General features: G+C 37.0%; 2 protein-coding genes and 1 long non-coding RNA gene across 5 annotated transcripts in view; 2 read left to right on the forward strand and 1 right to left on the reverse strand.

The window, feature by feature from the left end:
- Positions 1-943: 943 nt before the first annotated feature.
- Positions 944-12,813, forward strand: LOC122350806. 3 transcript variants are annotated; one of them, XM_043247574.1, is made up of 12 exons: positions 944-1,048; positions 1,167-1,463; positions 5,382-5,627; positions 5,829-5,885; positions 7,036-7,137; positions 8,795-8,827; positions 8,927-8,959; positions 9,388-9,417; positions 9,642-9,674; positions 9,917-9,949; positions 10,182-10,214; positions 10,318-12,813. In XM_043247574.1, exons 1-12 carry the CDS (start codon positions 946-948, stop codon positions 10,320-10,322), a joined length of 1,005 nt encoding a protein of 334 aa, XP_043103509.1. In that variant the 5' UTR covers positions 944-945; the 3' UTR covers positions 10,323-12,813. The 3 variants fall into 3 exon arrangements, with proteins under 3 accessions (XP_043103509.1, XP_043103652.1, XP_043103588.1); XM_043247653.1 differs by lacking the exons at positions 944-1,048; positions 1,167-1,463 and adding exons at positions 3,901-4,088; positions 4,545-4,841; XM_043247717.1 differs by lacking the exon at positions 5,829-5,885.
- A 700-nt stretch (positions 12,814-13,513) lies between these two features.
- Positions 13,514-19,816, reverse strand: LOC122350472 (sodium/potassium-transporting ATPase subunit alpha-1-like). Its single transcript, XM_043247012.1, has 22 exons — positions 19,673-19,816; positions 19,418-19,534; positions 18,814-18,873; positions 18,447-18,650; positions 18,152-18,265; positions 17,927-18,061; positions 17,722-17,839; positions 17,356-17,624; positions 16,971-17,279; positions 16,723-16,857; positions 16,450-16,642; positions 16,162-16,337; positions 15,806-15,942; positions 15,561-15,711; positions 15,301-15,469; positions 15,073-15,227; positions 14,860-14,983; positions 14,631-14,776; positions 14,419-14,549; positions 14,171-14,272; positions 13,792-13,883; positions 13,514-13,635 (listed from the first exon to the last, which is right to left on the reverse strand). Exons 1-22 carry the CDS (start codon positions 19,682-19,684, stop codon positions 13,607-13,609), a joined length of 3,078 nt encoding a protein of 1,025 aa, XP_043102947.1. The 5' UTR covers positions 19,685-19,816; the 3' UTR covers positions 13,514-13,606.
- A 4,037-nt stretch (positions 19,817-23,853) lies between these two features.
- LOC122350990 overlaps positions 23,854-27,493 on the forward strand; it is a 44,782-nt gene continuing 41,142 nt past the window's right edge. Inside the window, exon 1 of the long non-coding RNA XR_006251676.1 lies at positions 23,854-27,428. This is a non-coding gene — a long non-coding RNA (uncharacterized LOC122350990). The remainder of the gene's footprint in view (positions 27,429-27,493) is intronic.

Below are 27,493 nucleotides of genomic sequence, written 5' to 3' on the forward strand. Positions count from 1 at the left end.
ATATTTATTATTAAATAAAGTTTTACTTAAAGAGCTGGAGCTCCTACAACCATCTGTGTCTTCATGACTTTCCCTTTTGGACCTCTGTCTTCTGGACCTTGTTGATTGTGTTGGAACTTCATCCTTTGGTTCTGAATGCTATACTGCATACTGTGCGCAAATAACTTACTTAGTTTTCAATTGTGGACAATGAGAATCTCACACTGGGTTGTTTTAGCTGTTTCAGTAGTTGTTTAGCCTCTGCTACATGAATAAATGTATGATCTGGAGGTTTGAGTTGTGAACTTTACTTCAGTTTCCCTTTTGTTGGAAATACAGTAATACTTGATGAAGTGTGATGAAGACGTCACTTACCTTTTTAATATTTTGTAAGCGTTCTTACAAGGAAGGTGTTCTTCAGACTTACACTTTCAAATGTTAATGATCTTCTTCCATTTTTCCACCTAAAGTTCTTCATCTTGCTGTTTTTCCAGTGAATCATGGCATGGACCCATTTGATCTCGTCCTGTTTGTCCTTGTTTTTTGTCTGCAGCTTTATGGTGGATGGCGTGCCCTCCAGCTGTGGATTACATATCTCTAAAGCTATGTAAGAAAATAAATATTACAATTTAATAAAACTTCTCAAAAAAACATATTTCTGATTATACGTTAATCTTGATCTTAACATATTTAAGTTATTGCCCAAAAATGATTGTAAGCATTCATATCCTCTGAAAACTGGCCAAGAAATCATAAATTCTGCCAGGGTATGTAAAGCTGTGACCAAATATGATATTCATAGTGCATATTTAAGGTGCATGATGTAGCTTATGGCGAGTAATTTTCCTGAACACAGACACGGCGGTCAGACATCAAGCAAAAAACAGCAGCAAAGTGGCACCCAGTGCTACATGTTAGTGGTTTCTGGTTTTGAACTTCCTGTATATCTTAGTTAGCAGAAGACACATGCATTACATGGAAATGGACTTTTGTATAACAGAAATGTCTCTACAACGCTTGATGTTGGTCGCCATCTGCATTGTGTTCAAAGCCTCAGAAGCTGTTTTAGGTACATGATATTTTTAAGATCTGTTTTTGTCAAGCCTAAAGCTGTTTATTTGAAATTATACTGAAGTGCAAATAATAATGACTGTAGTAAATAACAAATACTTTTTTTTATTAATTAGGTGAAGAGGTGAAGAAAGCTGTGGGCGAAACGGTTTCTTTTTGTCCAGAAAATGTAAAGCCTCCTGTAACTATTACATGGAAACAGATAAGTGATTCTGGTACTGTTAAGGTGATTGAATGGGATAATGATGATCAGAAATATTATAAACCCCAACCGAGATTCAGTGACTCCACATCTCTCAATAAGGAAACGGGAGAAATCACTATAAATAAATTAAAACTGGAGCATAGTGGAACGTACATCATTGACATCAACAGTAAAGAGCAGAAGCAAAGATTCACCTTGAAAGTTATGGGTGAGTGGATACTATGTTAATAATAACAACAACAATATTAATGCTGTAAAAGCATTTTATATAATTTATTTTAGTAAGTATTTTCACCGATCGTGATAAGTGTGTGTAAAAATAAACAAAAAAACAAATTTTCTAACAAAAGTTAGCAAGCTCTTCTCATTTATCATGCAGTGGACATATTTTGCAGCACCATATCAAATAATTCAGTACTATAGTATATATTGTACATAAAGATTGAGCCACGTGATGGTATGTTATGACTTGTATTTTAATACTATGATATTGCATTCTGATAACTTCACTTAAGTTTTTGTTTTTTTCACAGAGCGGGTTCCCAGACCTGAGATAACTAAAGAGGACAGCAGTAATCCTGATGTGGTGTATTTAAGATGTGAATACAATGAAATGATCGTCTGGAAGAATTCTGCTGGAGTACTGGAGGATCAGAACGACAAGAAAGAAATCTCAGTTAAAAAAACAGGAAATGCTGAAAACTTCTACACCTGCACACTCAAGAACGATGTGAGCGAAGAGACCAGTGATCCGGTCTACGAGAGAGATCTGTTTAAAGGTAAGATGGCGATTCACTAAAGAGTCAGATTATTATAATTTTTTTTAAAGTGATACTGAGATGTTTTTTTCTCTTCAGAAGTTATAATTACATTCAGCAACTGTTTATATTCATTATTCACACTTACATCACTGCACTAGAATTAGGTGAAGCAGGTGTCAGATGACGTTTAACAGTCCAAAATGTCACAGAAACACGTTTATTAGACGCAGCCACAGTTTGTGAAACGCTTCTTGAAAGACCGACTAATGGTGGATGTTTATGAACTTCTGTTGTAGCTTAAAACAATAACATTTTGCAGGCTAGTTTAATAATAACAACAACAACAACAACAACAACATTATATATATATATATATATATATATAAATCATTTATTGGAAATGCCGCAGTATTACCTGCATATCCTTTGAAATGTGTGCCAATGAGCTAATATGTGTCGAAGTGTTACTTTCACACACAGAGTGTGATCACGAAACCGATAGTGAAAGGTTTTGGGGGGCTTTATCCCCCCTGATGGACGCCACAGCTAGATGTACGGGGGTCAGACAGAAATAAGGCTAGCCCAAGCATGCACAAATATGGTTTACGGTCATTTTAAATCTCATCCATCCTCATAATTACACATCCTGTTTGGAGTAACATTAAATGGTCTAAAACTGCATCTCCGTTAAGTCGTCCAGCAGCAGGAAGCATGAAGTGCTCTAAAACTTGCATTGAGCATGAACCTCAGAAAACACCAGCAGATGACATGGCGCCCCAAACCAATCACTGACTGTGAAAACCTGACACTGGACCTCAATCAATGTGGATTCTCTGTCTCTCCTCTCTTCCTCCAGATTTTGGGACCCGGTTTTCCAAAGAACATAACTTCGGACCTTTTTGTCTTTAGCCCAGACGAGACGCTTCTGACGCCGTCTGTCCTTCGAGAGCGACTCGACACAAGGAAAGCCAAGCTGAAACCCATGTCTCGCATACGTCTGTGTGTGATGGCTCTTGAAGCACTGACTCAAGCTGCGGTCCACTCTCTCCCACATTTTTGAATGGGTTTTGCCTCACAATCCTCTCCAGGGTGCGGTTATCCCTATGGCTTGTATACTTTTTTTCAACCACATCTTTTACTTCCCTTCGCCTGTATATTAACGTGCTTAGACACAGAGCTCTGTAAAAAACAGCTGGCCTCTTTTGCAATGACGTTTTTTGCCAACCGTCAAGTCAGCAGTCTTCCCCGCGATTGCGCAGCTAACAGAACTACACAGATAGAGCATTTAAAGGCTTTTGCAGGCATTTTGAGTTAATTAGCTGATTAAAGTGTGGCACCGGGTGTCTTCAGTATTGAACCTTTTCACAATATTCAACTTTTCTGAGATACTGAATCTGGGATTGTCATTAGTTGTCAGTTACAACCATCAAAATAAATAAATAAACATCTGAAATATATCAGTCTGTGTGTAATGAAAGAATATAATATATAAGTTTCACTTTTTGAAGGGAATTAGTGAAATAAATCAACTTTTTGATGATATTCTAATTATATGACCAGCAGCTGTATTATATATACAGTATATATAGTCAGTAACAGTAAACACTAGGTGGGAGTATGTAACAATTAAAGCCTTCTTGAAAGTTCTTTTGTTTCAGTTTCGTTTTACAGTGTTGCCAAGTCCACGTTTTTATCGCGTAATTTGTCTTTTTTAACACTGTGTCCTTAAGTTGAAGCGACACCCAACAAAAATACTAATAATAATAATAAATACTACTTTTACCAAGATAACCCCGTAAAAACCTGCATTTTACCCCGCGGAACGCGACTGTCCTGGGTCGGTTTCGATTATCCATTGGGGGGTGATTAGTGCGAACACCTGGCAACACGCACTGGAGTTCCTCCACCAGCCGCTCTGTCCTGGATGGCGATTTAGGGCGTTTTTCTGAAACGCGTACTGTTAAAGATACCAAAGAAAGGCGCGAAAGCTGTACTTTGTATAAAAATGCGTTTCTCAATATACACTCAGTACATCATCTGCGGTGTGTTCCTCGTCGGAGGAGCTGTTTCAGGTAAATAATGCGCTCGTTATCGTTGTCTTGAAGCCGGCGAGGCGTTCCTTCACGACTACTTTAAAGTCGGTTATTTTGATTCTTTTAAATGTAGTACGGTACTGTAACCTCATTTACGGCAGAAAATGATTGTTGAGCGTTTTTTTAGGTAATTACATTCACGTTTTTCTCACGTTAGTATTTTAAGTTACTATCCTCAGTTTTGCGGCCTACCTTCGCCAAAGTCGTGTAACGTTAACGTCAAGTTTGCCTGATTCAGATGATTAACGTTATATCGTCTTTTATATCTATATACGCGTTTTATGTATTTTCTATGCTGTTCGCTATTTATTTTATGTACGTATTTAAATACTTGTAGGTATTTTATGTTGACGGAACGCGCTCTCCGGAAGTTGCCGGTAACTACGGAAATTGTTGAATGCTGAATAACGTGCTCTCTCATATTTTATTAATTAGGCGAAGAGGTGAAGAAAGCTGTGGGCGAAACGGTTTCTTTTCTTCCAGAAAATGTAAAGCCTCCTGTAACTATTACATGGAAACAGATAAGTGATTCTGGTACTGTTAAGGCGATTGAATGGGATAATGATGATCAGAAATATTATAAACCCCATCCGAGATTCAGTGACGCCACATCTCTCAATAAGGACACAGGAGCAATCACTATAGCTAATTTAAAACTGGAGCATAGTGGAACGTACATCATTGACATCAACAGTAAAGAGCAGAAGCAAAGATTCACCTTGAAAGTTATGGGTGAGTGGATATTATTATATAAGTCAATATCAATACTGTTAAAGCGTCATATGATCATTTTGGTTGTTTTTGCAAGTAAACATACAAAGAAAAACAGCATCACGGTGCAGTAATTGGATCAGATTATAATACCATGGTACTTTGATAACTACCGTGATGTTGTATTTAATGCTTTAGTGTATTTACATGCTACTGCAAGGTACTTTCAAGAACAGCACGTTATGTTATGGTTTAGAGTTGTGTGTTATAGACAACTTACTACACGGGTGTGGCATTCAATGACTATATTTGTAGCAGTAATACGCCGTTAGACAGTTATCATTGAAATAAAAGCACCTCAGCACCTGATTTGGAAAAAAAAAGAACAACATACTGGTTTACAAGTAAGCTAATTAAAAAATGGGATTATGTTTTTAAACTCAAAAAACAGACCGTAAAGTGTTTTTGAAAATATTATTGCATTGTAGCCTGTGTAAGTGTGTAAATTTGCTTTCTCAGTGGAGTGGAAGATCATTTGTTTCTCATTGTTTTTTTTCACAGAGCGGGTTCCCAGACCTGAGATAACTAAAGATAACAGCAATAATCCTGATGTGGTGTATTTAAAATGTGAATACAATGAAATGATCATCTGGAATAATTCTACTGGAGTACTGGAGGATCAGAACAACAAGAAAGAAATCTCAGTTAAAAAAACAGGAAATGCTGAAAACTTCTACACCTGCACATTCAAGAACGATGTGAGCGAAGAGACCAGTGATCGGATGTACGAGAGAGATCTGTTTGAAGGTAAGACGGTCAAGAAACCACATCAATCTGTATGTAGATGTGTAGATATCAATGCTGTCAAACGATTAACATCGATTAAACTTTTAGTGTTTACGTTTCTGAGGGAAGATTTGACAAATTGAACATTTTGTCATTAATCACTTACAATCATGTCGTCGCAAATCTGTAAAAGCTTTCTTCGTCTTCGGATCACAATTTAAGATACTTCTGATGAAAACCGGGAGGCGTGTGACCGTCCAAACAGTTATGACTGTCAAGGTGCAGAAAAGCATGAGAGATGAATTTGAGTGGAGTATCCCTTCAATTTCATAGAAGATGGGTCAAAAAATTCAATTTTTCTTTTATACTCTTTAACCTAGTACAGCTTTATGGTTTTTAATATATCAAACATGCATTAAAAATTAAATGGGGTAAACTAGGGCTGGGCGATATAAAAAAAAAAGAATGATTTTCCAGAACATTTGACTGATTCTCGTAAGTATTCAACTTAAAATGTCACTACAATATGATTCAGGTAACATTTTTATTAAAGTTGTCGACAGGCTGTAAATGTTAAAAAAAAAATCACTTAAATATCATCAGGAAAGATGCATGCAGTACATCTTGTACAAACCTGTCTTATACATGTTACATTTTCAGAAATAACGCTAGGAAAATGCTTTTAAAAACTCAAGGTAAGGTTGAGAAAACTTTAAATTTTAAGGCGGCCAGCTGCAGCAGATTTTTAAGTTTTCTCAACTTCTTGTTTTAAGTTTGTATGACAAGAGATGACAAAGCTCCTACAAAAATAAGTTCAAAATCTGCTGAAGCTGGTTGACTTAAAATTTTAAGTTGGCTCAACTTTTTTATATATGTATATATATAAAATTTTGTATAGTTAACATCACACTAAGCATGATTAACAGTTAACAAGAAGTTAACAGATGTTTTAGACACCATATTTTCTGCTTTTGCTTTATTTCCCCAATAAAATCATTCCAAACACAGCACAGTTACTAAATGAATCAGCCCTTTAAGTGATTCAGTTCAGTCACAACGACTCACTTACTAACACCGACTTAGCACCTACTGGCGATCATAAAGTCATCTTTTTAGGTTAAGACATTTCAAGTTAAAAGAAATGTTTTTTTTTTCTATTCCAAGGCCCATGTCACATCTTTGTCAGCACAAAAGCGCGTTCTCTGTGTGAATGACACCTAGTGATATCGTAAAAACCGCCCAGCCCTGGGGTAATCTTCCGTATAATGTTTCGATTTATGAAAATCAAAGGGCACGTTAATTGCGATTATATCAGACATTTGAGGTTCTGTGGTTGCTGGTGTCTAAGTTAATAGATGTATTGTGCTTTCTAGCAGTGCACTTGTTTCATGAAAGCGATGTTCTCTTTTCTTTTTTTCTTTTTTTTAAGGCTCGAATGCAGGACTGGTCATTGGGATTATTGTGGCAGTCATCCTCATCCTCATCATCATCGGCCTCATTTGCGCCTATCTACTCAATGCGTCCTTTCACAGTAGGTTTCATATTTGTGCTTTTATGTTTTTTTCTTCTTTCTGCGTTTTTAAGGAGTGTTAAATACGATTTCTGTCTATGCATCTACTCAAACCCTTAACGTAGACCATTGAGCTGTTTTCAGGAATGTTTTGAATAGTGTATTTTCAGTGGCGACTTCAGTACGTGGACACAAATTGTGACATAATCCAAATGCATTTGCAAACCTTTTGCATTTTCCTTTTTATTTGCGACCACGCTGCCACTTTTCAAATGAAAAGGCAAAGTCCATATGCAGATGTATTTCCCATGTCTTACGAGCCATGGCCTTACGGTCCTTATTTAAATAGCAATATTAATTAGCACATTTGCTTTCTCACTCTCTGCATATAACCTGCCAAAAGAATCAAAAATGGAATCGCCATAATAGGTCAATATTCACTATTATTCAAACGTTTGTCATCGCTCTCTCTCTCTCTCTCAGATTGATGCAAACGAGTAAACGGACAGTGCAGTCGTACACTTTTGGTTTCCTATAAAGATATGTATAATAGCTATCAATTTGAAAAGGCCAGTCAGACACATTTGGCGTATTTCCGACTGCACACGTTGAAAATTTGCATTTGGATTATGTCACAATTTGTTGAAAAAGCAATGGAAAATAAGTTGCAGTTCTATTTTAAAAAGTCCTGAGAATAGCTCCATAGTAGACATTAGTACATTTTTGGTTTTACAAGAGACAGGGCTTAGATACAAAGCCAGTATTAGGCCATGGATAAATTAGGGCATATAAGTAGTTTTGTAAAAAGAAAACATTAATGTAATGATATTTTAATATCAAGGCTTTTTTGTGCTGTAGTCTGGGACTAAGTTTAAGCCTTGTCTGTGACCCCTGGGTGTACGTGGGTTGTGAAAGGAGTCCCAAATAAATGTTTGACACGCATGCAAGGTTAAAAAACACGTTCATTTTCTTATAATATGAGTTTTGCTTATTTGTTCAGTGACTCCCAAACGATTGATTCAGCGATTGATTTTTCCAAATCGGTCCATTTCATTTAAAGCAGTGTGCTTTTAGTACACGGTGCACTTTTTGATTTAAGACTCTGCAGGATGCTTTCGTTCACTTTCAGCTGTGGTTCGCACCATTTTCAAAAAAATCCACAATTGGGGCACCTGTTGGTCTTTAATTTTAGCTTGTTTTACTAAGTGCATTCTTCAATCACTTGTTAAAAATGCGCTACGACAGTAAAGATGTTGATTATTGCAAATATGGCTGTCGTAATAACCGCGCTACAGCGTTATAGATGAGCATGACCGCAGAGGAATGCAACAACTTCAGGAACTGCGATATTTGCGCGTTTTCTTTTTCTGCTTCTCCCTTTTCGTCATACACTTCATGCACGTGTAGGCTACTAAATATTAACAATTAAAACATAATGTGTACCATATTGTCTTGTACAGAGGTTCAGCAGATTTCATTAGACTTAACAAGCCTAAGCAGACAGAGAATGTGTGATAGATTTTTATATATATTTATATATAAAATCTATGTGATACCGCATACCGTGCCATTAAGCCACTCAAAATGACCACAAGGGCAAAGTCTGCGTTTAGCAATAATTGTATTTTACTCTGATAATTGATCACTTCAAATGATATCTACTTTTTTTCTATGCCAGACTGTGTTAATGATTGCTGTCCATTTCTAAAAAGTAAGTTTATGTTTGTTTGAATTACTTCATTCCAAAAAAATTGTCGTACTGGCAACTTAAAATTGATATGGGACATTTATCCACTGTTTCTCTCTTTAGGTTTAGGCTGCTTGGAATGTTGCGCAAAATACAGTATGTCATTTTCAATTGTCTTTATTCACCCTAAACTCTGCACCAATGTTAGATTTCAGTTATATTCTTTAAAATGAATGTGAGCAACATGTTTCAGTGAAACAAGCCGTGTTCTCTTCAGTAATTCAATGGCGGTGATATCAGGTATCCGATGGACATTAAAATAAGACGGTGTAAAATATCACATTTCTTAGATGACTGAGCACGCTGTAATTTCGAAATGAGTTGTTTGAGTTCTTTCGTAGTTACCTGGCTGTGAGTATTTGATCTAATATCATCAGTTACTATGGACCCAGTGAATTATTTATTGTCAGTAAAATGCTTCCTTTGAATAGACTTGATGATCATTGCAGTGGTAGCAGGTTGCCCTTCTCTTTATGTGTGTGTAACTCCTAGATCTTTTTTCTTTTTCACAAATGACGCTGTAGGAAAGCAATATAGTCCAGCGCCAGCAAAGGGTAAGCAACCTTAAGATGTCATCTCATAATACAAAAATTTAAAATATCTACTGTGATGACAGCTCGTCCTCCTGCTTTTAAAATAGTTATTTTTACATAAATGGTATCTGCTAAACCCGTGTGTGAATGTAGGTGGATTAAATCACAGAATGATTGATGAACGTCTTAATCTAATATAAAAGAGTTGAACTTCGTTGTGTGGCTAATTGTTTATTATCTGTTAGATGACGGAAAAACGGACGCTGAAGACGGCCAAGGTAAGATGTTTAAAAAATACGAAGATATAAAAATATAAAGAATATGAAGACGCAATAATTTGACTTAAGTTATATTTTAGGTGGACTGTTAGTTTCAGGTCAACTGCATGCTCTTTTAAAGTGAATAATTTTATCACATGATGATGATGATGATGATGATATATCAACAGATGACTGTCAACATAATGTAAAAAGTTAAATTGCATCTCATGGCTAATTGTTCTTATTTAATTCTTATCAAGGAAACTCTTTGAAAGAGGTTTCGGTTCCCAACGGTAAGATGATGGTTTATAATAATCCCAATAATTACATCGGTAGTCTTTTACAAATATGAATGCTTAAATTTAACTGAAATTATATTTGCAGTGAACTTTCGTCTTTAATTTTACTGCATGCTCTTTCAGACTGAATAGTTTCTTCACACGATGATGAAATGACTCTCAACATAATGTAAAAAGTTGAATTTCACTGTATGGCTAATTGTTTTTTATCGTTTTACCTGTCAAGGAGATGAGCCGAAAGAAGAAACAGCTAGCCCAGGTAACTTGATCGGCATCACGGTCTAGCTCTTATTAGTTCAGCATGTTATTCAGTACATTGTTCCTGTTTCCTAAATGCAAAATCTTCTTATTTTACTTCCTAGAATAATAACAGCTCTGCTTCACTGAAACAAGTCAGCAGAATTTGGTGGAGAGACCACAACAAAGACACAAAATGAGGATTTTTCTTTCTATTGGCTTACTGAATTGCTTCTACAATGACAGTCTGATTTTCAAAAACGGGCCGTGAGCTTTGCGCGATTGAAATCATTATTTATTATCTCAACCAAATATGGTTAGTTTTAAAAGTGATCCTTCATGAATCAGGCCTCAGTTTAATTGTTGGTGTTCACATTGGTGATTTTATTTGATTTTTTTCCCCCCTCTCCAATCTGATAGTCCACACTGTTATTTTCAGACCACACGTGTCGTTCGTGACTTTTTCAGCAATCTATTTTTTTTCTCTGTCAAAGCATATTCTCGGCATTGCATTTTGACCAGATTTAGGCTAAATCCATGACAAAGGATTGACTTCCTGAAGCAGGCTGTGTGTTAAGGTAGTGCTGATCAGGTTTCCGTCCACAGTTGCGAAATTAACCGGTGCGCTTTACCGAAATATCGCGAATGGAGAAATGCTTACTTTTTCTCAGGCTTTTGAGAATAAGCGTAATTTCAGACGCTGTGGAATGAGCGCTTAGTCAGGATTTGCCGACCCATTGCTCAAAAGCATATTACTTTTTTGATGCGCTTGGAGAAATTAATTCGCGAAATGCATTTCCGCCGTGCATTATATGAAAAACCAACGTGTTTTTAGCAAATGAATGGATTTTTAATTAAACCTGGACCGCTTTCATCGCTTGTTTTATCGTAAGATACTTCAAAATGCACATTTGAGAGCGGCAGCCTCCAAACAGTATCATACTATCCACAAAACAGTGAGAAATGCACATCCCATGTAGGTCACATGACCGTGTCAACATGGCAGAAGAATAATATCCAAATTTCATTCATACTATATAAGACTATCTTTGAACTAAATTACAAATCAAATGTAGTACCTAATTATGCAATTTAGTGAAACCAACACTGGGGAGGCGAACGTGCCATCACACCATACTACATGTAGAATAACTAATTGAATGTGTTTAAGACGGCTAGGTGACATGAGACAGGAGTTATACTGATTCTCAGCGTCTAGATGGGGCCGTTTGTGACTGGATGTGAATAAGACTTGACTACTTAGTTTGTAGCATGCTCATTGTCACATGCCTTTTGTTCTGCTATCAGAGATCCTGATAGATGTATGAATTTGTAGATAGTAGAAACAAGTAGCACTTAGTGCAAACAGTGCGTGATTAGAAGTAAAAGGTTTGAAGCGTTTGCGCTTGGCGGGTGAACCTGCTCTTTGCTACTGAGAAACATTGCAATCTTTTTATTCAAAAGGAAATCAGGAAAATGTCTTTTTTTAGGTCATTCGTTGTAGTTTGTGCAAATGTCTCGTTTTCAGAAACACCCAGATATGAAAGCGATTCTGTAATTCTCATATTTCTCTTTCACCGTGAGTAGCATGCTGTATTTCATTCCGGTGTTTTAAACTAATATAAAGCCATGTCTCTGCGATGAAAAACACATTTTAGGGCCTCAGCTTCTTATGAGAAATGAGAAACTCCCTCATTTCTTTTTTTTTTAGCGTTTAAGGGTGCGGTTTCGATTCATTCATACTTCACTGATCTTGTCATAGTTTCATTTTTGATTTGTACAGTATCTTCTTAATTTTGTATATTATCCCTGCGGTATGTAATCTTTTTCTAGTGTAACCTTCAGTTTTTTTTTTCTTTTGTTGTGGTTGGTATTTTTTTCCTTTTTATATAATACAGGCAACATTTATGTATGTCTTTTAATGCCGGTTATGATGGATCACATTGTCTATGACTGGATATTACTAACCTCATTCACCAGTATCTAAAAGTGCACCAGTAACTAATAACATTGATCCCGAGGAGCTTTTGGGAAATGTCTTTCCCATAGGCTGCAGATGTCGCTTTGCGGTCTTTGCAAAATGCATAATTTCCTTTTTGTATTCACAGACCTGTATTTGAATATATAAAAAATGTGTGAGCTTTATCCCAAAGTGGTTCTGAATGTTTGTTTCTGTGTGTTTCGTATTTTAAGGAACTGCAGAGAAACACTTGCCTGGTAACTGTTGCTTAAATAGGGATTAAAATAGAATTGAGGAAACTGTTTGCTCATCATATTGCTCTGTGACAATGAAATTGAATATGTGAACTCCTGAACACTGCCTCTGCTCTTTGCGTCATGAAGATGGCTTTTAACAGATCTTGTATTTAGCAGTGGCTGTTACATTTATTTCACTTATTTAGTAATTTATTCACTACATTCTTTCAGTGTATTTAGAAAGAATGCGGCCTAAATGCATTTGCCATTGTTTTTATTGTTTGTTTTTTTTGTGCAAATGTAAAGTAAATCCCTCAATCAATTTTTTTAATATTATACAATTGCAGTGTCTGACGGCCATGAAATCCTGAAATGTGTATTAAGTTTGAATAAAGTTGCCATTTCAGAAATATTGGCAAAATCAATTCATTGTTGCATATTTTATTATGTCTGTTATATATTTTATTACAGTTCTTCAAAATATATATATATATATATACACACAAATTTCTGATTTCCTCCCGATAAACAAAAGCATATATTTTGAGAAGTTAGTCAATGTGGTCCATTGTTATTTGGACCATATATCATTCTTCTACCCTAAAATAACAACATAAGAGAATTATTTTTTGTTTTGTTTTTGTTTGTAATAAGTCCTTATTTAGAAATGTGTAGCAACTACTTCAAAATTCAGCTTTAAAACTCATGAAGTCTTTCTGTGTGTAGGCCTACTTAAAGTCTGGAGTGATTTATTTATTTATTTATTTTTTTTGAGTCATGACAGTCCAACTTGGTGAACATATCCTACTGCTTGTTTTGTCATTAACACAAAAATGATATAAAAAATAAACCAAAACTAGTATTTAAGCACTAAGTGATTAAAATGTGAGCTTGATCGAGCTAAAGATGTAAAACTTTGGCCACTGTGAATACATTTGTAATTGTGGTTACCACTCCATTCTGTAATCTAGTATTCTGGTATCTATTTTAGGTATTGCTGTCATTTGTATTATATATCACTCCGTTTTTATGGAAACCCACAGTATATTATGATGTCATCATAATATGTTGCTTACAACAATATGGTGTAGATCTTTTTAAAATAAAAAGACAGTGAAAGTTCAGCAGAATTAATTGGACATATTTATTGACTTTGTATCATTTTGAAAACATCAAAATGAATGTCTCCTTGCACATCCCCAATAGAAATTTGTCGTTTTAGTAGTATGTTTCTAGTTCCACCCAGCCTAAAAGAAAATGGCACAAATATTAGCTCACTCTTGATCTCTTAAAAGGAATGAAATGCAAAAAACAAAATGTAAATATAATTCACATCTGTCATTAAAATGCAACTTTCTGCTTGGGAAACATATGTTTAGAAGTACGGTGAAAGTGTATATTACCTCCTGGGTTCTGCCTAAGAATGTATTTTCTAACTTCATCATAGATGAAAATGAGCAGTGAATATGGCATGGCACAGAACCACCACAGTGGTCTAAAGAAAGAAAGAAAGAAAAATGGGGTTAATTTGTTACAAATATAGGTAACATTTGTTAACTATTATGTCAATTTCCCTCAATAAATTCTTAATTTGCTGCATAGCAATAGTTATGGTATTGGGTAGGATTAGGGATGAGAAATATGGCATTATTATGTACTTAATTAGCACTAATAAATGGCTAATATTCTAGTAATGTGCATGCTAATGAGCAACTAGGTGAAACATACTGGAAATGTAATGCCTTTAAGCAAGTTACAGTAAAACTTTCAGATTCCACTTACTTCATTGGATACATTCGGACAGCAACATCCATGCCTGGGCAGTAGGATAAAAATGCTGCCAGAGCAGTTTCCACACACAGACCGAAGGTGAGGACTCTATTCCTATAAAAAACAAAACGAAAACTAATTAAGACCAATAACTGGCCAAGCTGGGGTTATAGTACAGTAACAACAACTGGTGGAACTATACAAACAATTCAGTTTAGATGTCAGGCCAAAATTTTAAGGGTTGACTGATGTGTGCATACTTCATTCCCTGCTGAAAGATGGAAAGCCTCCTGGTCTTGCAGATGAGCAGATCAGTCCATTGCACAATCACAATACTGGTAAAGAAGGCAGTGTGGCATGTGTACTCCACGATTTTTCTGCGCTCATACGTCTGCATCGGAACAAGAAGCATTATTTAAAACAGAAAAGTTGGTTTCGTATTTGTCAGGTTTGGTCGAGCTGTGAAACCGACCCATTGCTGGCCATAACTGTCTTCCAGGTCACTGACGTATCTGTCTTCCCACCCAACTCGAATTCCCACCAAATCCTTGGGCAAGAATCCATTCTCAGCTAGAATTACGAAGTAGGTAAAGAACCCACCAACTGCTTGCATCATGCCTAAAATTGCAAGTATGAAAACATGTAAGAAACCAATAGCAATAAACAGCTAGAGCGCTTTGGCCAGAATGGTATGCACTTACCAATTTGACCGTAGCTCATACTGATAAGCCTCTCATTCACCAGCCTATCCGTTTCAGCATTTCTGGGTTGTCTCTTCATGATGTCGCTTTCAGGAGTTTCGTAGGCCAGTGAGATGGCAGGAACCTGAGGCAGTAAATAGATAAAAATGAATTAATCACATTTAACAACTCTGTCTTTATATTTATGCATCTAAATTTAGTTTCCTTCCATACCATGTCAGTGCCCAGGTCAATGCAGAGAATGGTGACCGTGCCCAAAGGTAGAGGAATGCCAACAAGGACAAAAAAGAGGAAGGGTGACATTTCAGGGATCTTACTAGTCAGCGTGTAGGCAATGGACTTCTTCAAGTTGTCAAAGATCAGACGTCCTGAATTTGAAGATAAACAAGTTAATAAGTAACCATATCACACTTCATTGAAATTTAGTTTTCAGTATCATACCTTCTTCTACTCCAGTGACAATTGAGGCAAAGTTGTCGTCCAGAAGGATCATGTCAGCAGCCTGTTTAGATACGTCAGATCCAGCGATACCCATAGCCACACCAATATCAGCCTTCTTTAGAGCAGGAGAATCATTGACACCATCACCAGTTACGGCTACAATGGCACCCTGGTTAGAGAAATAAAATGAATAAAATGGAACTTGCTATGGAAAATTCTCTAGCATTAGTAAGACCGGATAGATAACTCCCTGACAGTACCTGTCGCTGACAACCTTCCACGATGATCAGCTTTTGTTGTGGAGAAGTTCTGGCAAACACAATTTCTGTATGATACTGGAGGATTTCATCCAGCTGTTCTGGGGTCATATTCTTCAGTTCACCACCATGAACCACACAGGCCTTAGCATCTCTAGAAATACACTTATTATTAGCAGACATTTAGAGCAAAATTTTTGTTTGGAGGAGAAAAAATACGGTGTAAGTGGCAGAAGTAACAAGTATACCTTGGATTGACCTCTCCAACAGGGATTTTCAGCCGGGCTGCAATATCATCAATGGTCTCATTGCCTTCAGAGATGATGCCAACACCCTTTGCAATAGCTTTAGCTGTGATTGGATGGTCACCAGTAACCATAATAACCTGCAATAGATGATTCGTTGATCGTTTCATATATTTCAGTTGAAAAAAAAATGCAACACTTGAAAGAAAAGTACGTTTAAAACAAGTAATGTTTTCTGCAGTTGTCAAGGCCATCGTTGTTAAATGCACCATTATTTTAACAAATGGTTTGACCGTCTATCTTTAACCATTATTTAGAGTATTTACAGTGTATTCAAGCAGTAGATATTGAATGAGTACCTTGATTCCAGCACTCCGACATTTGGCCACAGCGTCTGGTACAGCTGCACGAGGAGGATCAATCATGGACATGAGGCCGACAAAACAGAGGTTCTCAGTTGGAAAGTTCATTTCTTCAGTATCAAATGCAAAACCCTCAGGAAACTGGTCATCGGGGAGGCTAAAGTGGCAAAAACCTTTGAGGGGGAAACAGAGTTATTCACAATTCTGTAATTTACTGTGCTCTGTGTTAATAATCTGTAATTATAACTTTTTTTTTACAAGGTAAACAACATAAGATGTCTTTACCCAACACTCTTTCTCCAAGACCTCCAAGCTCCAAATAAGCGTTTTGGAACGAATCTTTCATTTCATCGTCCAAAGGCTGCTCTTTTCCTTGAATCAGAATAGTAGAGCATCGATCCAGGATTCTCTCTGGGGCTCCCTTTATCACCAGCAGGTGCTTAGACTCTGAGGGATTGGGATTCTTGTGGATTGAGAGCTAGAAAAGGCATATTAAAGGCCTATTAGGATGACCAGTCAAATCCATATCATCTCCAAATAACAGCTCACCAAAATTACCTGATACTTGTTGGTGGAGTTAAAAGGAATCTCAGCAACTTTTGGATACTTCTCTCTCATTTCAGCGACTGAACCGCAGCACAACTCAATACACTTCAGCAGGGCGGACTCTGACGCGTCGCCAGCTGTTTCTCGCTGCAAAACAGATGTGATGTTTAAAAGCTGCCACTTATACTAAATCTAAAACGTGTCTGCTGTTAAATGCATTTTCAATGCACATCTAAAATCTAGATATTTTGATTGCACACCTTAAGGACCGGAAGATTGTTCTGATTCGATTGGAAGACGGCACGATTGCAAAGTCCAGCAACACGTGCAAGAGCAGACCAAGTAGCCGAGCTCTTGTCAAATGAGGTTCCAGTTTGGTTCTCTGTGGTGTCTGCTATATGAATATGGCTGTCAAACCACATGTGAGCGACGGTCATTCGGTTCTGGGTCAAAGTTCCAGTCTTGTCAGAGCAGATGGTGGTGGTCGAGCCAAGAGTCTCCACGGCTTCCAGATTCTTCACCAGGCAGTTCTTCTTCGCCATACGTTTTGCAGTCAGAGTCAGACACACCTATGTAAGTAAACGCATATTAGGCAATCATTGGAATTTGGAAATATGTATCGAACATAATATTACTCTGACTTACGGTTACAGTGGCAGGGAGACCTTCAGGTACATTAGCGACAATGATCCCAATAAGGAAGATGACTCCTTCCAACCAAGTGTAGCCAAGAATCAGAGAGAGAATTAAGAAGGTCAAACCCAGGAAGACAGCTACACCAGTGATGATGTGGATGAAGTGCTCGATCTCTTTAGCAATTGGTGTTTGTCCGCCTTCCAGACTTGAGGCAAGAGTGGCGATACGACCCATGACAGTACGGTCACCGGTGTTAATGACAATCCCTCTGGCAGTACCTATTGAATATTGTCGCATTAAAGCATAATTTAAATCATACAGTCATTTACGTTTTCCACAACTGTGGAACTGTTTAACTGTTATGAAATTTTGTACCGTCAACACAATTGGTGGAAAAAAATGCAATGTTTCTTGTCTCCAGTGGGTTTTCACTAGAGAAGTCAGGAGTACGACTCTGGGGCTCAGACTCTCCAGTGAGGGAAGAGTTGTCCACCTGGAAAGGAACGCAAAGAGGAATGTTTCATGACATTGTATTCGTTTGTTTCATTCTTTTTCCCCCATGAAATTCTTTAGTTTGTACCTTGCAGCCTTGTGCAGAAATGACACGAATATCAGCTGGGATTCTGTCTCCACTTTTGACCTCCACAAGATCACCTACAACTACATCCTCAGCATCAATGATTTGTTTCTCTGCATCACGTATAACCAGGGCTTTCTGCATGACAATAAATGTACATATGCACGAATATTCTTTGTACATTGTGAAAGCTGTTTATTGGCATAAAATGAGTTCACATTTTAATACCTGAGGAACGAGGTTCTTAAAAGAATCCATGATCCTAGAGCTCTTAGCCTCTTGATAGTATGAGAAACATCCATTGACTGTGACAACAAAAGCAAGCACAAGTCCCAGATACAGCTACAAGAAAACAAATAAATAGTCATTAGTTTGATTCTTTTATCCAAACAATCAACCACATTTTAAATGCAGTGCTTAAGAGCATGACGGTTATCATTTCTGATATTTAATGAACAAAACACTAGGTTTATTGACTGTTTATGGCAATGCAGAAATTAAGACAAAACATTATCTCCCATACATTGTCATTCGCCGGTTCTTCTTCAGAGGCAGCCTGGATCGAATATGCAAAGAAGCAAAGAAATGCACCAATCCACAGCAGTGTCTGGAATCCACCAAACAGCTGTCTGCAGAACTTCACCCATTCTGGAGTCGTAACAGGTGGAGTCAAGGCATTTGGTCCATCACGGGCTAAGATTTCCTTTGCTCGGAAATTGGTCAAACCCTGCCACAAGTTATAAAATAAAGGCACCTGAATGTGGCTAAAGAGCTAATAAAACACTACTGTCATTTCCCCAAAAATGTAGCCAATTACTTTACACACATGATTAAAAACTAAAATAATGCATCATTATTTTCCCCCAAAAGTGTCACTAAAGCTTACTTACTTTGGTCAGATCGGTGCCATATTTTCGGTTAAGTTCGTCCAAGGTCAACTTGTGATCTTCCTGCAGAAAAGAAAAGTTTAAGACTACACTATGCTAAAATCATATTGTTTTGCCGGGATTTTTAGTCTATAATAAAATAAATAGCATATTTAGGAAGCTTCAGAAGATTTTTTCCAGCTTAATTAAATATTTATTATATGCTCAAATAGATAGAAATCCAATGTAAAAATGCTGTGAAAGTTTGCTCGCCCTATCGCATTTCTTCACTATAGTAGCGTGTGTACATGGTAAAGTACTTTTTTCTCAAAGAATAGCAGTGGATCATTTATGAACCATAAAAAGTCTGATCGCAATGCCAAGCGTTAATTTATTAATTGATTTCACTTTATTTAAATTAAATTTAACACTGCAAAACTGCCTACAACCAAAAAAAAATCAGCAGAGGACTGTAAAATATCACACATTGGTCCATATTAATTGGGAGAACTGTCCATAACAGTGCATAGATGCTTACTGTGTAATAGTGACCATTTTCACCAAGCTTGTAAATCCAACCAAAAAGTCGAAAAAGCGTGAATCAAAGAATTTGCGAATCATTTCTCACCAGTTCCACTTCTTTCTTCAGTTCATCCATGTCCTTTTTGCTCTTTTTCCCTTTTTTGGGCTTTTTGACTCCATCTTCTGACGTTGCTGCCACTTCGTACTTCGTATCATTCCCTGTCTGTAAGATGTGATAATAAATAACAATGAATACACCAAATACAACCAGGTCTCCCAAAAAACGCTTCAATAAATCAAATGCGTGCCGACTGAAACAAATTAAGTGATGACTCCAGCAGTACAGCTTTAGCTGGCTTACCCCGAGCCCCATTTTCCGTGCTGATGTCCACCCAAAATCCACTGATTTCAGGTGTCTGGTCTTGCAGTTGGAGACAGAAGTCCCTGTGTGTCCAAACCAGGTTGACAGATTTATACCCTGCCATCTCACCTGTGTAACGAGGAGGTGTTCTGGGAAAGGTAGGGAGGAGTTTGTCAGGTGTCATTTGGTTTTAGCATTTGTTTAACCTTCATTTATAGAGGTAGGTCATTTCTGTGACACCCAGGTGAAGGACTGATCTATTAACAATCGTCTTATCGGCAGATCTATGGCTTGTTAATAATAACTCACGACAAATAACTTCCTTTAAAAGTTCGTTCGAAGCCTTATTTGTTTAGTTTTAGGTATTTATTTGGTCTTTTATGAAGTATTTACATGAGAAGAAATGAATGACTAAGTTGTTTTCTATGGCCCCACTATCTAATGAATCAAACTGCTTCTGTTCAAAGAAATGCAAAGTATTTTGTGATGAAATCAAATCAAAAGGACCATTATAATAGCTAAACCGATGACCAAGATTGCCAGAATATGACTTTGCGGTGCATTTTGATTATTAATATAATTTTTGCATTATTTATTCTAGGATTTGTTGAAATTGTTATTAAAATGGCACGCACAATGTTGTATTAAGTTTCATCCGTTTAGTGGTATACGGTCATGGCTAAAATGCCTTGGGTTACTATTTCCACCAACCTCTGTTTAGTGTTTCAATGAATTTCCAGCAAATTAAGCTCCGTTTAATTGGCCGCATTGCTGAAAACGACCAAAATCTGTAACATTGTTAAAAAGTATATACAGAATATTTAGTAAATAAGAAATGTTTTGAAAGTAAAGTCATTGCTGTCATTTACAATGCAACTTTGTTGAGGCTGTAAACACACTCTTTTCACACCCATCAGCTGGTATTACATCCTGAGTACTTTCTTTCTTTCTTTCTTTCTTTCTTTCTTTCTCTCTCATAGTGTTGTTTACGGCTGAAGATAAAAAAAAACTAGCTACTGTATAAATATAGGTTTAAAAAAAAGAGGGCGTTTAAAAAGATGGTGTTCTTTAACTTATGCCTTGTGCGTTAGGAGAGTCTCACGGCCCTCATGTCCTTCAAACTGTCTCAAACGTACACACATATTGTATTTTCCCATCATTACACAGCGTTCCGGAACCGTCAGTTTGCACCTGAATACAGTTTGAACATTTCTATTTATTGCGACCTGGATGCATGGGCAAGGTGTAATCATAAATAAAGCTCCCCGAGAGGTGCTCTCAAGGGTAAAAGGATAGTTTATCCGAAAATTAAAAGTCTGTCATCATTTACTCAACCTCCAGTTGTTCTAAACCTGCATGAGTCTCTTCCTTCTGTCGAACATATAGAAACTATAATGAAGAATAGCAGTAACCAAGCAGTTTATAGCTCTCATAGTATCTTTTTGCAACACATTTTTTGGGATGACTGTTGATCACAATAATGATAACATAAAGGACAACAAGCAACAATGAAAAGAGCAACAACACCCTGTAACATAAGGTAGGAATGAGTGTTTTTGTTTGTTTATTCATTTTGTATCACAAAGACAATTGCTATAGATCTTCTGTGCAGCAGTATATAGATATATATAACTTTTGGTAAAAATTAAAAAAATAAAACAAGGCTTTGAGGGACTGAAGTACAATAGCATGTAATGGCATCTAACAATATACTTATTGTTTAGCTGACTAAAAAAACTAACTTCAAGCAGACAAGAACTCCATTATACTCGTCTGAAAAAATCACCTTTGTACAGTCTGTGTTAAATTCACAGTTTGTTAAATCGCTTTTATTTTTTTTTTTATGCAATGCATTTGGAATATTAATATAATCTGCTGTGGTATTTATTCTAAGACTGGTTGAGCGAAATAGTTAAAATTTAATGTTTAAATGTTTTATATTAATCTTGCTGCATGTATTTGATGGTACGGCGAAAAAAAATATTTTTGCCGATTAATTATGTTTTTGAGTGAAAAAAGAAACAATGTCTGAGTGACAAAAATGTATTGCCTTGGATTACTATTTACATAGACCCCTATTTAATGCTTAAATAAATTTCATAATGAAAAATAGTGTACTAAAATATACTTCAAAGTGTACTAGAAATGATACTACAAGTATTCAGTTAGTAAAATGTCCTATAGGTTCACTTTTTTTATAGTTTCAGTACAAGCTAAAAAGTTTGATGTTTGAAGTGCACTCAAAGTTTATACTATTATACTTAAAAGTACACTTTTATATACTAGAAAGTGGGCCAATGTTGTCCCAAGGAGCATTAAAATAGTCCATTTACGAGTATATATATAGACAAACAAAGCTTTTACGTGTTGGAACAAGCAAATAAGCCAATAACGACAAAATGTTCATTTTGGGGTTGAGTAACCTTGTAATATTTTCTTCAGCAGTCTTTAATCTTCTACTAAATGCAAACGCTTGCTTGCATGCAGGCAGACAGACTACACCACACGCATCAATAGACAAGACCAGACGACTTATATACACAGTAAATGACTAAATTAACAAGACACACCTGAACACAGTGAGACAATTAACAGAAAGTAGGGCACACAGAGCACATGGGGCAAGAAAAACAACAACAAAGCACTCCATAAATAAAAATAAAGCTCACTTATATTTTTCAGAGTTGTATGTCAGTAAGTATGTTCTGAAATATGATTCAAAATATAATTAGTATGAAATAAATGTATAACAGGGTTTAATTGGTCATATCGCTGGATTAACGGGTTCTGTAACATTCTCAAAACGTAAAGTATATTTATTAAATGAATGTTTTGCGACCGAAGTCATTGCTGTCATTTACAATGCTACTTTGTTGAGGCTATAAACACACCCCCTTCACACCCATCGGCTGCTGTTACATCCCGAGTGCTTCTTTCTCTCTTTCAGGTAAGTATAAAAAGAGAGAAAGAAAGCTTTCTTTAAGTCGTGCTGCAGAGCTAGGAGAGTCCCACGGCCCTCATGTCCTTCAGACTCACGTATTTTCCCATCATTGGATGCCGGTTTGCGTCTGAATGCGGTTTGAACATTTCTGCGTATTGCAACCTCGATCTTAGGACGAGGTGCGACAGAAATAAACCTCTCCAAGAGGCGTTCTCAAGGGTAAAAGGAAAAATCAACAAATGCATTTTATTTTGGAATCACTGTTGATCACAAGAGCAACAGCTTCATGATCCCGCTTGATCTCCGTCACGAATAAACCGCTTTGTGTTTCTTGTGCCATGTAATCTAAACTTGTATTTATAAATTTGAATATGCATATTACACACTTTTCTTGAAATATTGAGTTTGTCTATAAGGCTCGCTGTCGGTCGTCTCTCAAGATGAATGAAGAACGGTCCATCTGTTAGAATTCAGTACTCTTGTGTTTTATTCAGAACGACAAAGAGCCTTTCTTATTCAGCTTTCTCCTTATCCTGAGAACAAAACAAACTGTCAAAGCACGTTTTAAATTCGGATTAACATGCATAATCGCTATAATACGGCCAATGAACCATCCATCACGTAACCTTTAACTTTATGAGGAACTCTGGAAACAGGCTTTCCTCGAGGCAAAGGCTTGTTTGAGCAAGGTCTAGATTTAGGGAGATTAGTTTTTTCCAGCGCTTGCAGTGAATTCGTGAAAGAAATCATAACAAAGGTTGAAAGCAGCTGCGTTAAAGATCACCTGCTACCTCCATCTTTATCATAGATGCCTTTAATCCGCCTTTTCAGTCAGAAGAAGACCTTTGACTTCCTCTACAAACTGACAGCATGTCTGTCTGTGTATCAGGTTACTGGGAAATCGTTCTTTGGTGTCAAACACAGGACAAACTTGCTGTGACTGGATGAAGCAGGTGCTTCGTGACTAGAGTTTCATTCTATTAAATGTTCCCTTATCTCAAACAATCCATTAACTCTGTATACATTATATATATATATATATATATATATATATATATATATATATATATATATATATATATATATATATAGATTATTTATAGATTTTTTTTTTTTTGAAAACTAAATGACTATTTACACAGAGCTGATTACTAGAGATAGATAAAAGGTTGAGCTATTTTAGCAAAAACAGGTTGGATGAAAAAAAATAAATTTATGCAAAATAGCAAAATACAAAAAACCACAGAAATAAAAAAATACCGCAGCTGGCAAAAAAAAGAAAAGAAATAAATCCCATCTTACAGACAATTGATCGCGGTGTTTTAGGGCCAGATTATCTGAGATACCGATCTCAAATATGTTACCAAAAATGCTTTTTAGTTTTGCTACTAACTAAAAGTTGTAACTGCATCTGATAAGAAGAGAAACCCGGTCAGCTAAATCAGTGAGAGAAACACGAGCTAAACATTAAACATTCGCTGCATCCTTGGATATGAATGAAGATCTCGTACCGTATACTGTACTGTAAAAAACACAAACAAACCAACAAAAATAACCTTCTCAATCGGCACCACAAGCAAAAAGAGAAGTTCATATGTTCTTTTTAAGAAACCAACGGAAATCCCCACGTCAAGATAGAGAAGAAAATAGGACGAGAACAAAAGCATTGCAGAGGCAAAACAGAGCATTGTTATTTTATGCAAATGATCAGGATCGAATGAAAGGCAACAAATAAAGGCATATTTAGAGGGAAATCGGAAGACATTTGAAAACAAAAACTTGAAATTGAAAATAAAAGTTCACGATGGCAATTAAGAGAAGAGAAGAAAAGAAAAGGTTTTGGTTTTAGTTAGATCTACATACAATTTAAAGCAATTTATAAAATGCAAAAAAAAAATGGCAATGTCATTCATGTCGATATTTTAAAAAAAACAATTGAAAAGACCGCCTCTTGACGTCAGAGACCCGCAGACGCATGAAGCCGCGCGCAGGGGACAGAAGAAGTGCAAAACACAGGTAAGAAATGAACTGTCTGGCTTTCTAAAACCTCAACGGCTTGTTTAAACAAACTATTACATTAGTATGTGGTCCATAATATTTGGCATGCACGCTATAAAACTTTTCGACGTTCTTTGTAATAGCAGGTAAAAGTTTTTTTGGGGAGTTGTGTAAACTCTGAAACGATTCGCATGCTTTTAACTGCATTCTTTGAAACGTAGCCTATTGTTTGCTAATGGCTATTTTGAGCTGCTAATATTAAAGTATGTATTATTAGCATTTTTGTAGGCTACTTTAATATTTTTGTACTTTTCACACACACACACACACACACACACACATATGAGTAGCTTACCTAAAAGTAATATTTGACACTGTCACTTGTGGAATAAATAATTTTTTATTTATTTTTTAAGAAAAGGTTGATTTATCACTGGTTTATCGGCTATAACAAGTACAGTTGGATTTTTGGAGAGACAGAATGCTAATAACATGTACATGCCTGTTAATCAAAGGGGAAAAAATATTTTAGAAAGTTTTGAATAAGTGTTACTCAATAATCTTAGCTTTTTTAATCGTAACAGATGTTAATTGACCAATGTGAGCTTATGTAAAGCGTCTTTTTTCCTCTTTCTTTTGCTGACTGCAGATGAAGTCTTCTTTGTGCCCCTAAATCAAGAAGGAACAACCTTTTTTAATACGACCTTCTTCAAACTTAAAATATCAGAAGGTCTTTGAGTCTGAGAGACTGATCTTAGGTTTGGGCAATGGACCAGAGAAGACAGGTACCCTGGAGCCAAGTGGTGCGGTTCAATATAGACTTTTATTACGTTTATTAAGAGGCCAATGAATATTTATAGTATCAAGCAATACAGATAAGGCGAGATTCCAATGATGTCTCAAGTTGCGATTGAGTAATGTCTATGTCTCCAACACAGTCTCACGACCAATTCATAGGTGTTTTACGAGGTGGCTAATTCGTACGAAGATCAGCCTGATGTCTCAAAGACTGCAGAGCACACAGGCCACAGACGGCACGTTTGCACAGAATGTTCTTTTAAATCTCACAACGGTAACTTCAAGACAGTCGCATTGAAGGAATTTCCCTTGCGGCAATTTTGAGTGACTCAGTAGAGCGGTATGCGGTATCACCGCACATATTGTTAGCCTATGCATATATATATATATTGTTTCTCTGATCACAAATGCAGACATATGTTTACGTTAACGATAATCAGTTATTTCTCCTCTGGATGCAAACAAATTTGTAATGTCGGGACATGGCATCACTTTATGGTAGGGGGCGTAACATCTCCATCAAACGCTTGAGGTTTTCGGCCAATCACGATGCACTGGATAGCTGGCCAATCAGAAGACACCTCGCTTTTTTTTTCGAACGATGAGCTTTGTATAAATCATCCCGTTTCGGAAGGCGGGGCTTAGAGCAGAAACAATAATATATTATGTGGAGAATATTGTGGTTTTTGTACCAGTTACGCAGCTTGAGCCGAATTGTAATCTAAGGCAAGTTGTGGGCTAATGGATGGGGAATTGGACCCTTTACCCAAACGTCAAGGGTTCGAGGCCCAAGTCATGAAATACTTGCGTGTACACAGAATTGAATTAATAATATTCTTGAGGCACGACTGGGGCTAATGGCGTTATTAATTAATTTATAGCCCTTAAATACTGGGTCATGCGCCATGTTTTTCCGCCTGCCTTAACCACAGGAATAATAGGCTCATTGTAAGGCGAGGTTATTGTACGAAGACACCATGATCAATTAATGGCTTTATGCCAAGTTCCTTATCTTTAGACAAAGGGTATTATTTCATTAGACTGGTTTATTAGCCTTTAATTTAGCTTCCTATGAAACCTGTGTTGTCTTTATATTGCGACCATAGTGATGGATCGACCATAGCCTCCACCGTTTGCGGTATTGGTTTGGGTGTGGTTCACTGTGTTTTTCCCATGTTTGTCTCGAGCTAAGAGAGAATGATAAAGTGTAGCATTCAGTACTTCTCATGTGCATCAGGTTTACCAGGACTCGGGAGCTAGACCTTTTAGCCTTGTTCAGATATCTGTTCGTATCCGGTTGGAATCTGATTGAAATGATTGGCCGTTCCACACTCTATAATGCATTTGCTCAGATCCGATTTGTTCGGCAGTGGCCGGGATCTACAAGAAAGAAAGGTTAAATTCCTGTGATGCCATTCAGAGTTGCTTCACTTCACAAAGACCCACCCCCAACCTCATCACAAGCCTCCAAGTCTCCGTTTTCTACAGCTGTCAGAGAGCTGCCATGACAGAATGAGTTCTTATCAACTGTCCTGTCAAATGAAACTAAACATTGACACAACGTTTAGCTTGCCACCTTGCTAACTTTCCCCATGGCTGTTCCGTGGGTGAGCCGGTTTGGTGTCGAGCTGGTTTGATTTCCTGAAAAATGAAGAAGCAGGTTTTCCAGTGCATTTTGTACGGCATGCGAAGAAGCTGTAGGAGATCGGTGTTCTGCAGCAACTTCAGCTCTGCAGCGTAACTCGAGGCTTGGTGTTCTTTCTATGCTTGGTGTACTTCACATACTGAGCCAGGGCATGATCTTTTCACGCACTCGGGATTCACTGAGCAGCAACAGAGAGGACCGTTGCTGTTTTATTGACATCTCTTATATTGTCATTCGCCGGTTCTTCTTCAGAGGCAACCTGGATCGAAAATGCAAAGGAGCGCAGAAATGCATCAGTCCACAGCTGCCTGCAGAACTCGAGCCATTCGTAAGGAATCTGTCACCTGTCATTTATTTAATCTTCATTCATACAGGTAGGTCATTTCTGTGGCACCCAGATGAAGGACTGATCTATTAACTACTGTCTTAGCAACAGATC

This window comes from Puntigrus tetrazona, chromosome 1 (assembly GCF_018831695.1).
Source record: "Puntigrus tetrazona isolate hp1 chromosome 1, ASM1883169v1, whole genome shotgun sequence".
In the NCBI taxonomy this organism is placed as follows: domain Eukaryota; kingdom Metazoa; phylum Chordata; class Actinopteri; order Cypriniformes; family Cyprinidae; genus Puntigrus; species Puntigrus tetrazona.

Bases quoted from the DNA above. Each gene is read 5' to 3' on its own strand.
- LOC122350806 (XM_043247574.1), top strand. From the start codon at position 946: ATGCATTACATGGAAATGGACTTTTGTATAACAGAAATGTCTCTACAA. The intron at 9,418-9,641 runs GTAAGCAACCTT...ATTATCTGTTAG, and splicing joins TAGTCCAGCGCCAGCAAAGG to ATGACGGAAAAACGGACGCT. The intron at 9,675-9,916 runs GTAAGATGTTTA...ATTCTTATCAAG, and splicing joins GGACGCTGAAGACGGCCAAG to GAAACTCTTTGAAAGAGGTT.
- LOC122350472 (XM_043247012.1), bottom strand. The intron at 17,625-17,721 runs GTACAAAATTTC...AATATTCAATAG, and splicing joins TTCCACCAATTGTGTTGACG to GTACTGCCAGAGGGATTGTC. The intron at 16,338-16,449 runs GTAAAGACATCT...TCCCCCTCAAAG, and splicing joins TCTTGGAGAAAGAGTGTTGG to GTTTTTGCCACTTTAGCCTC.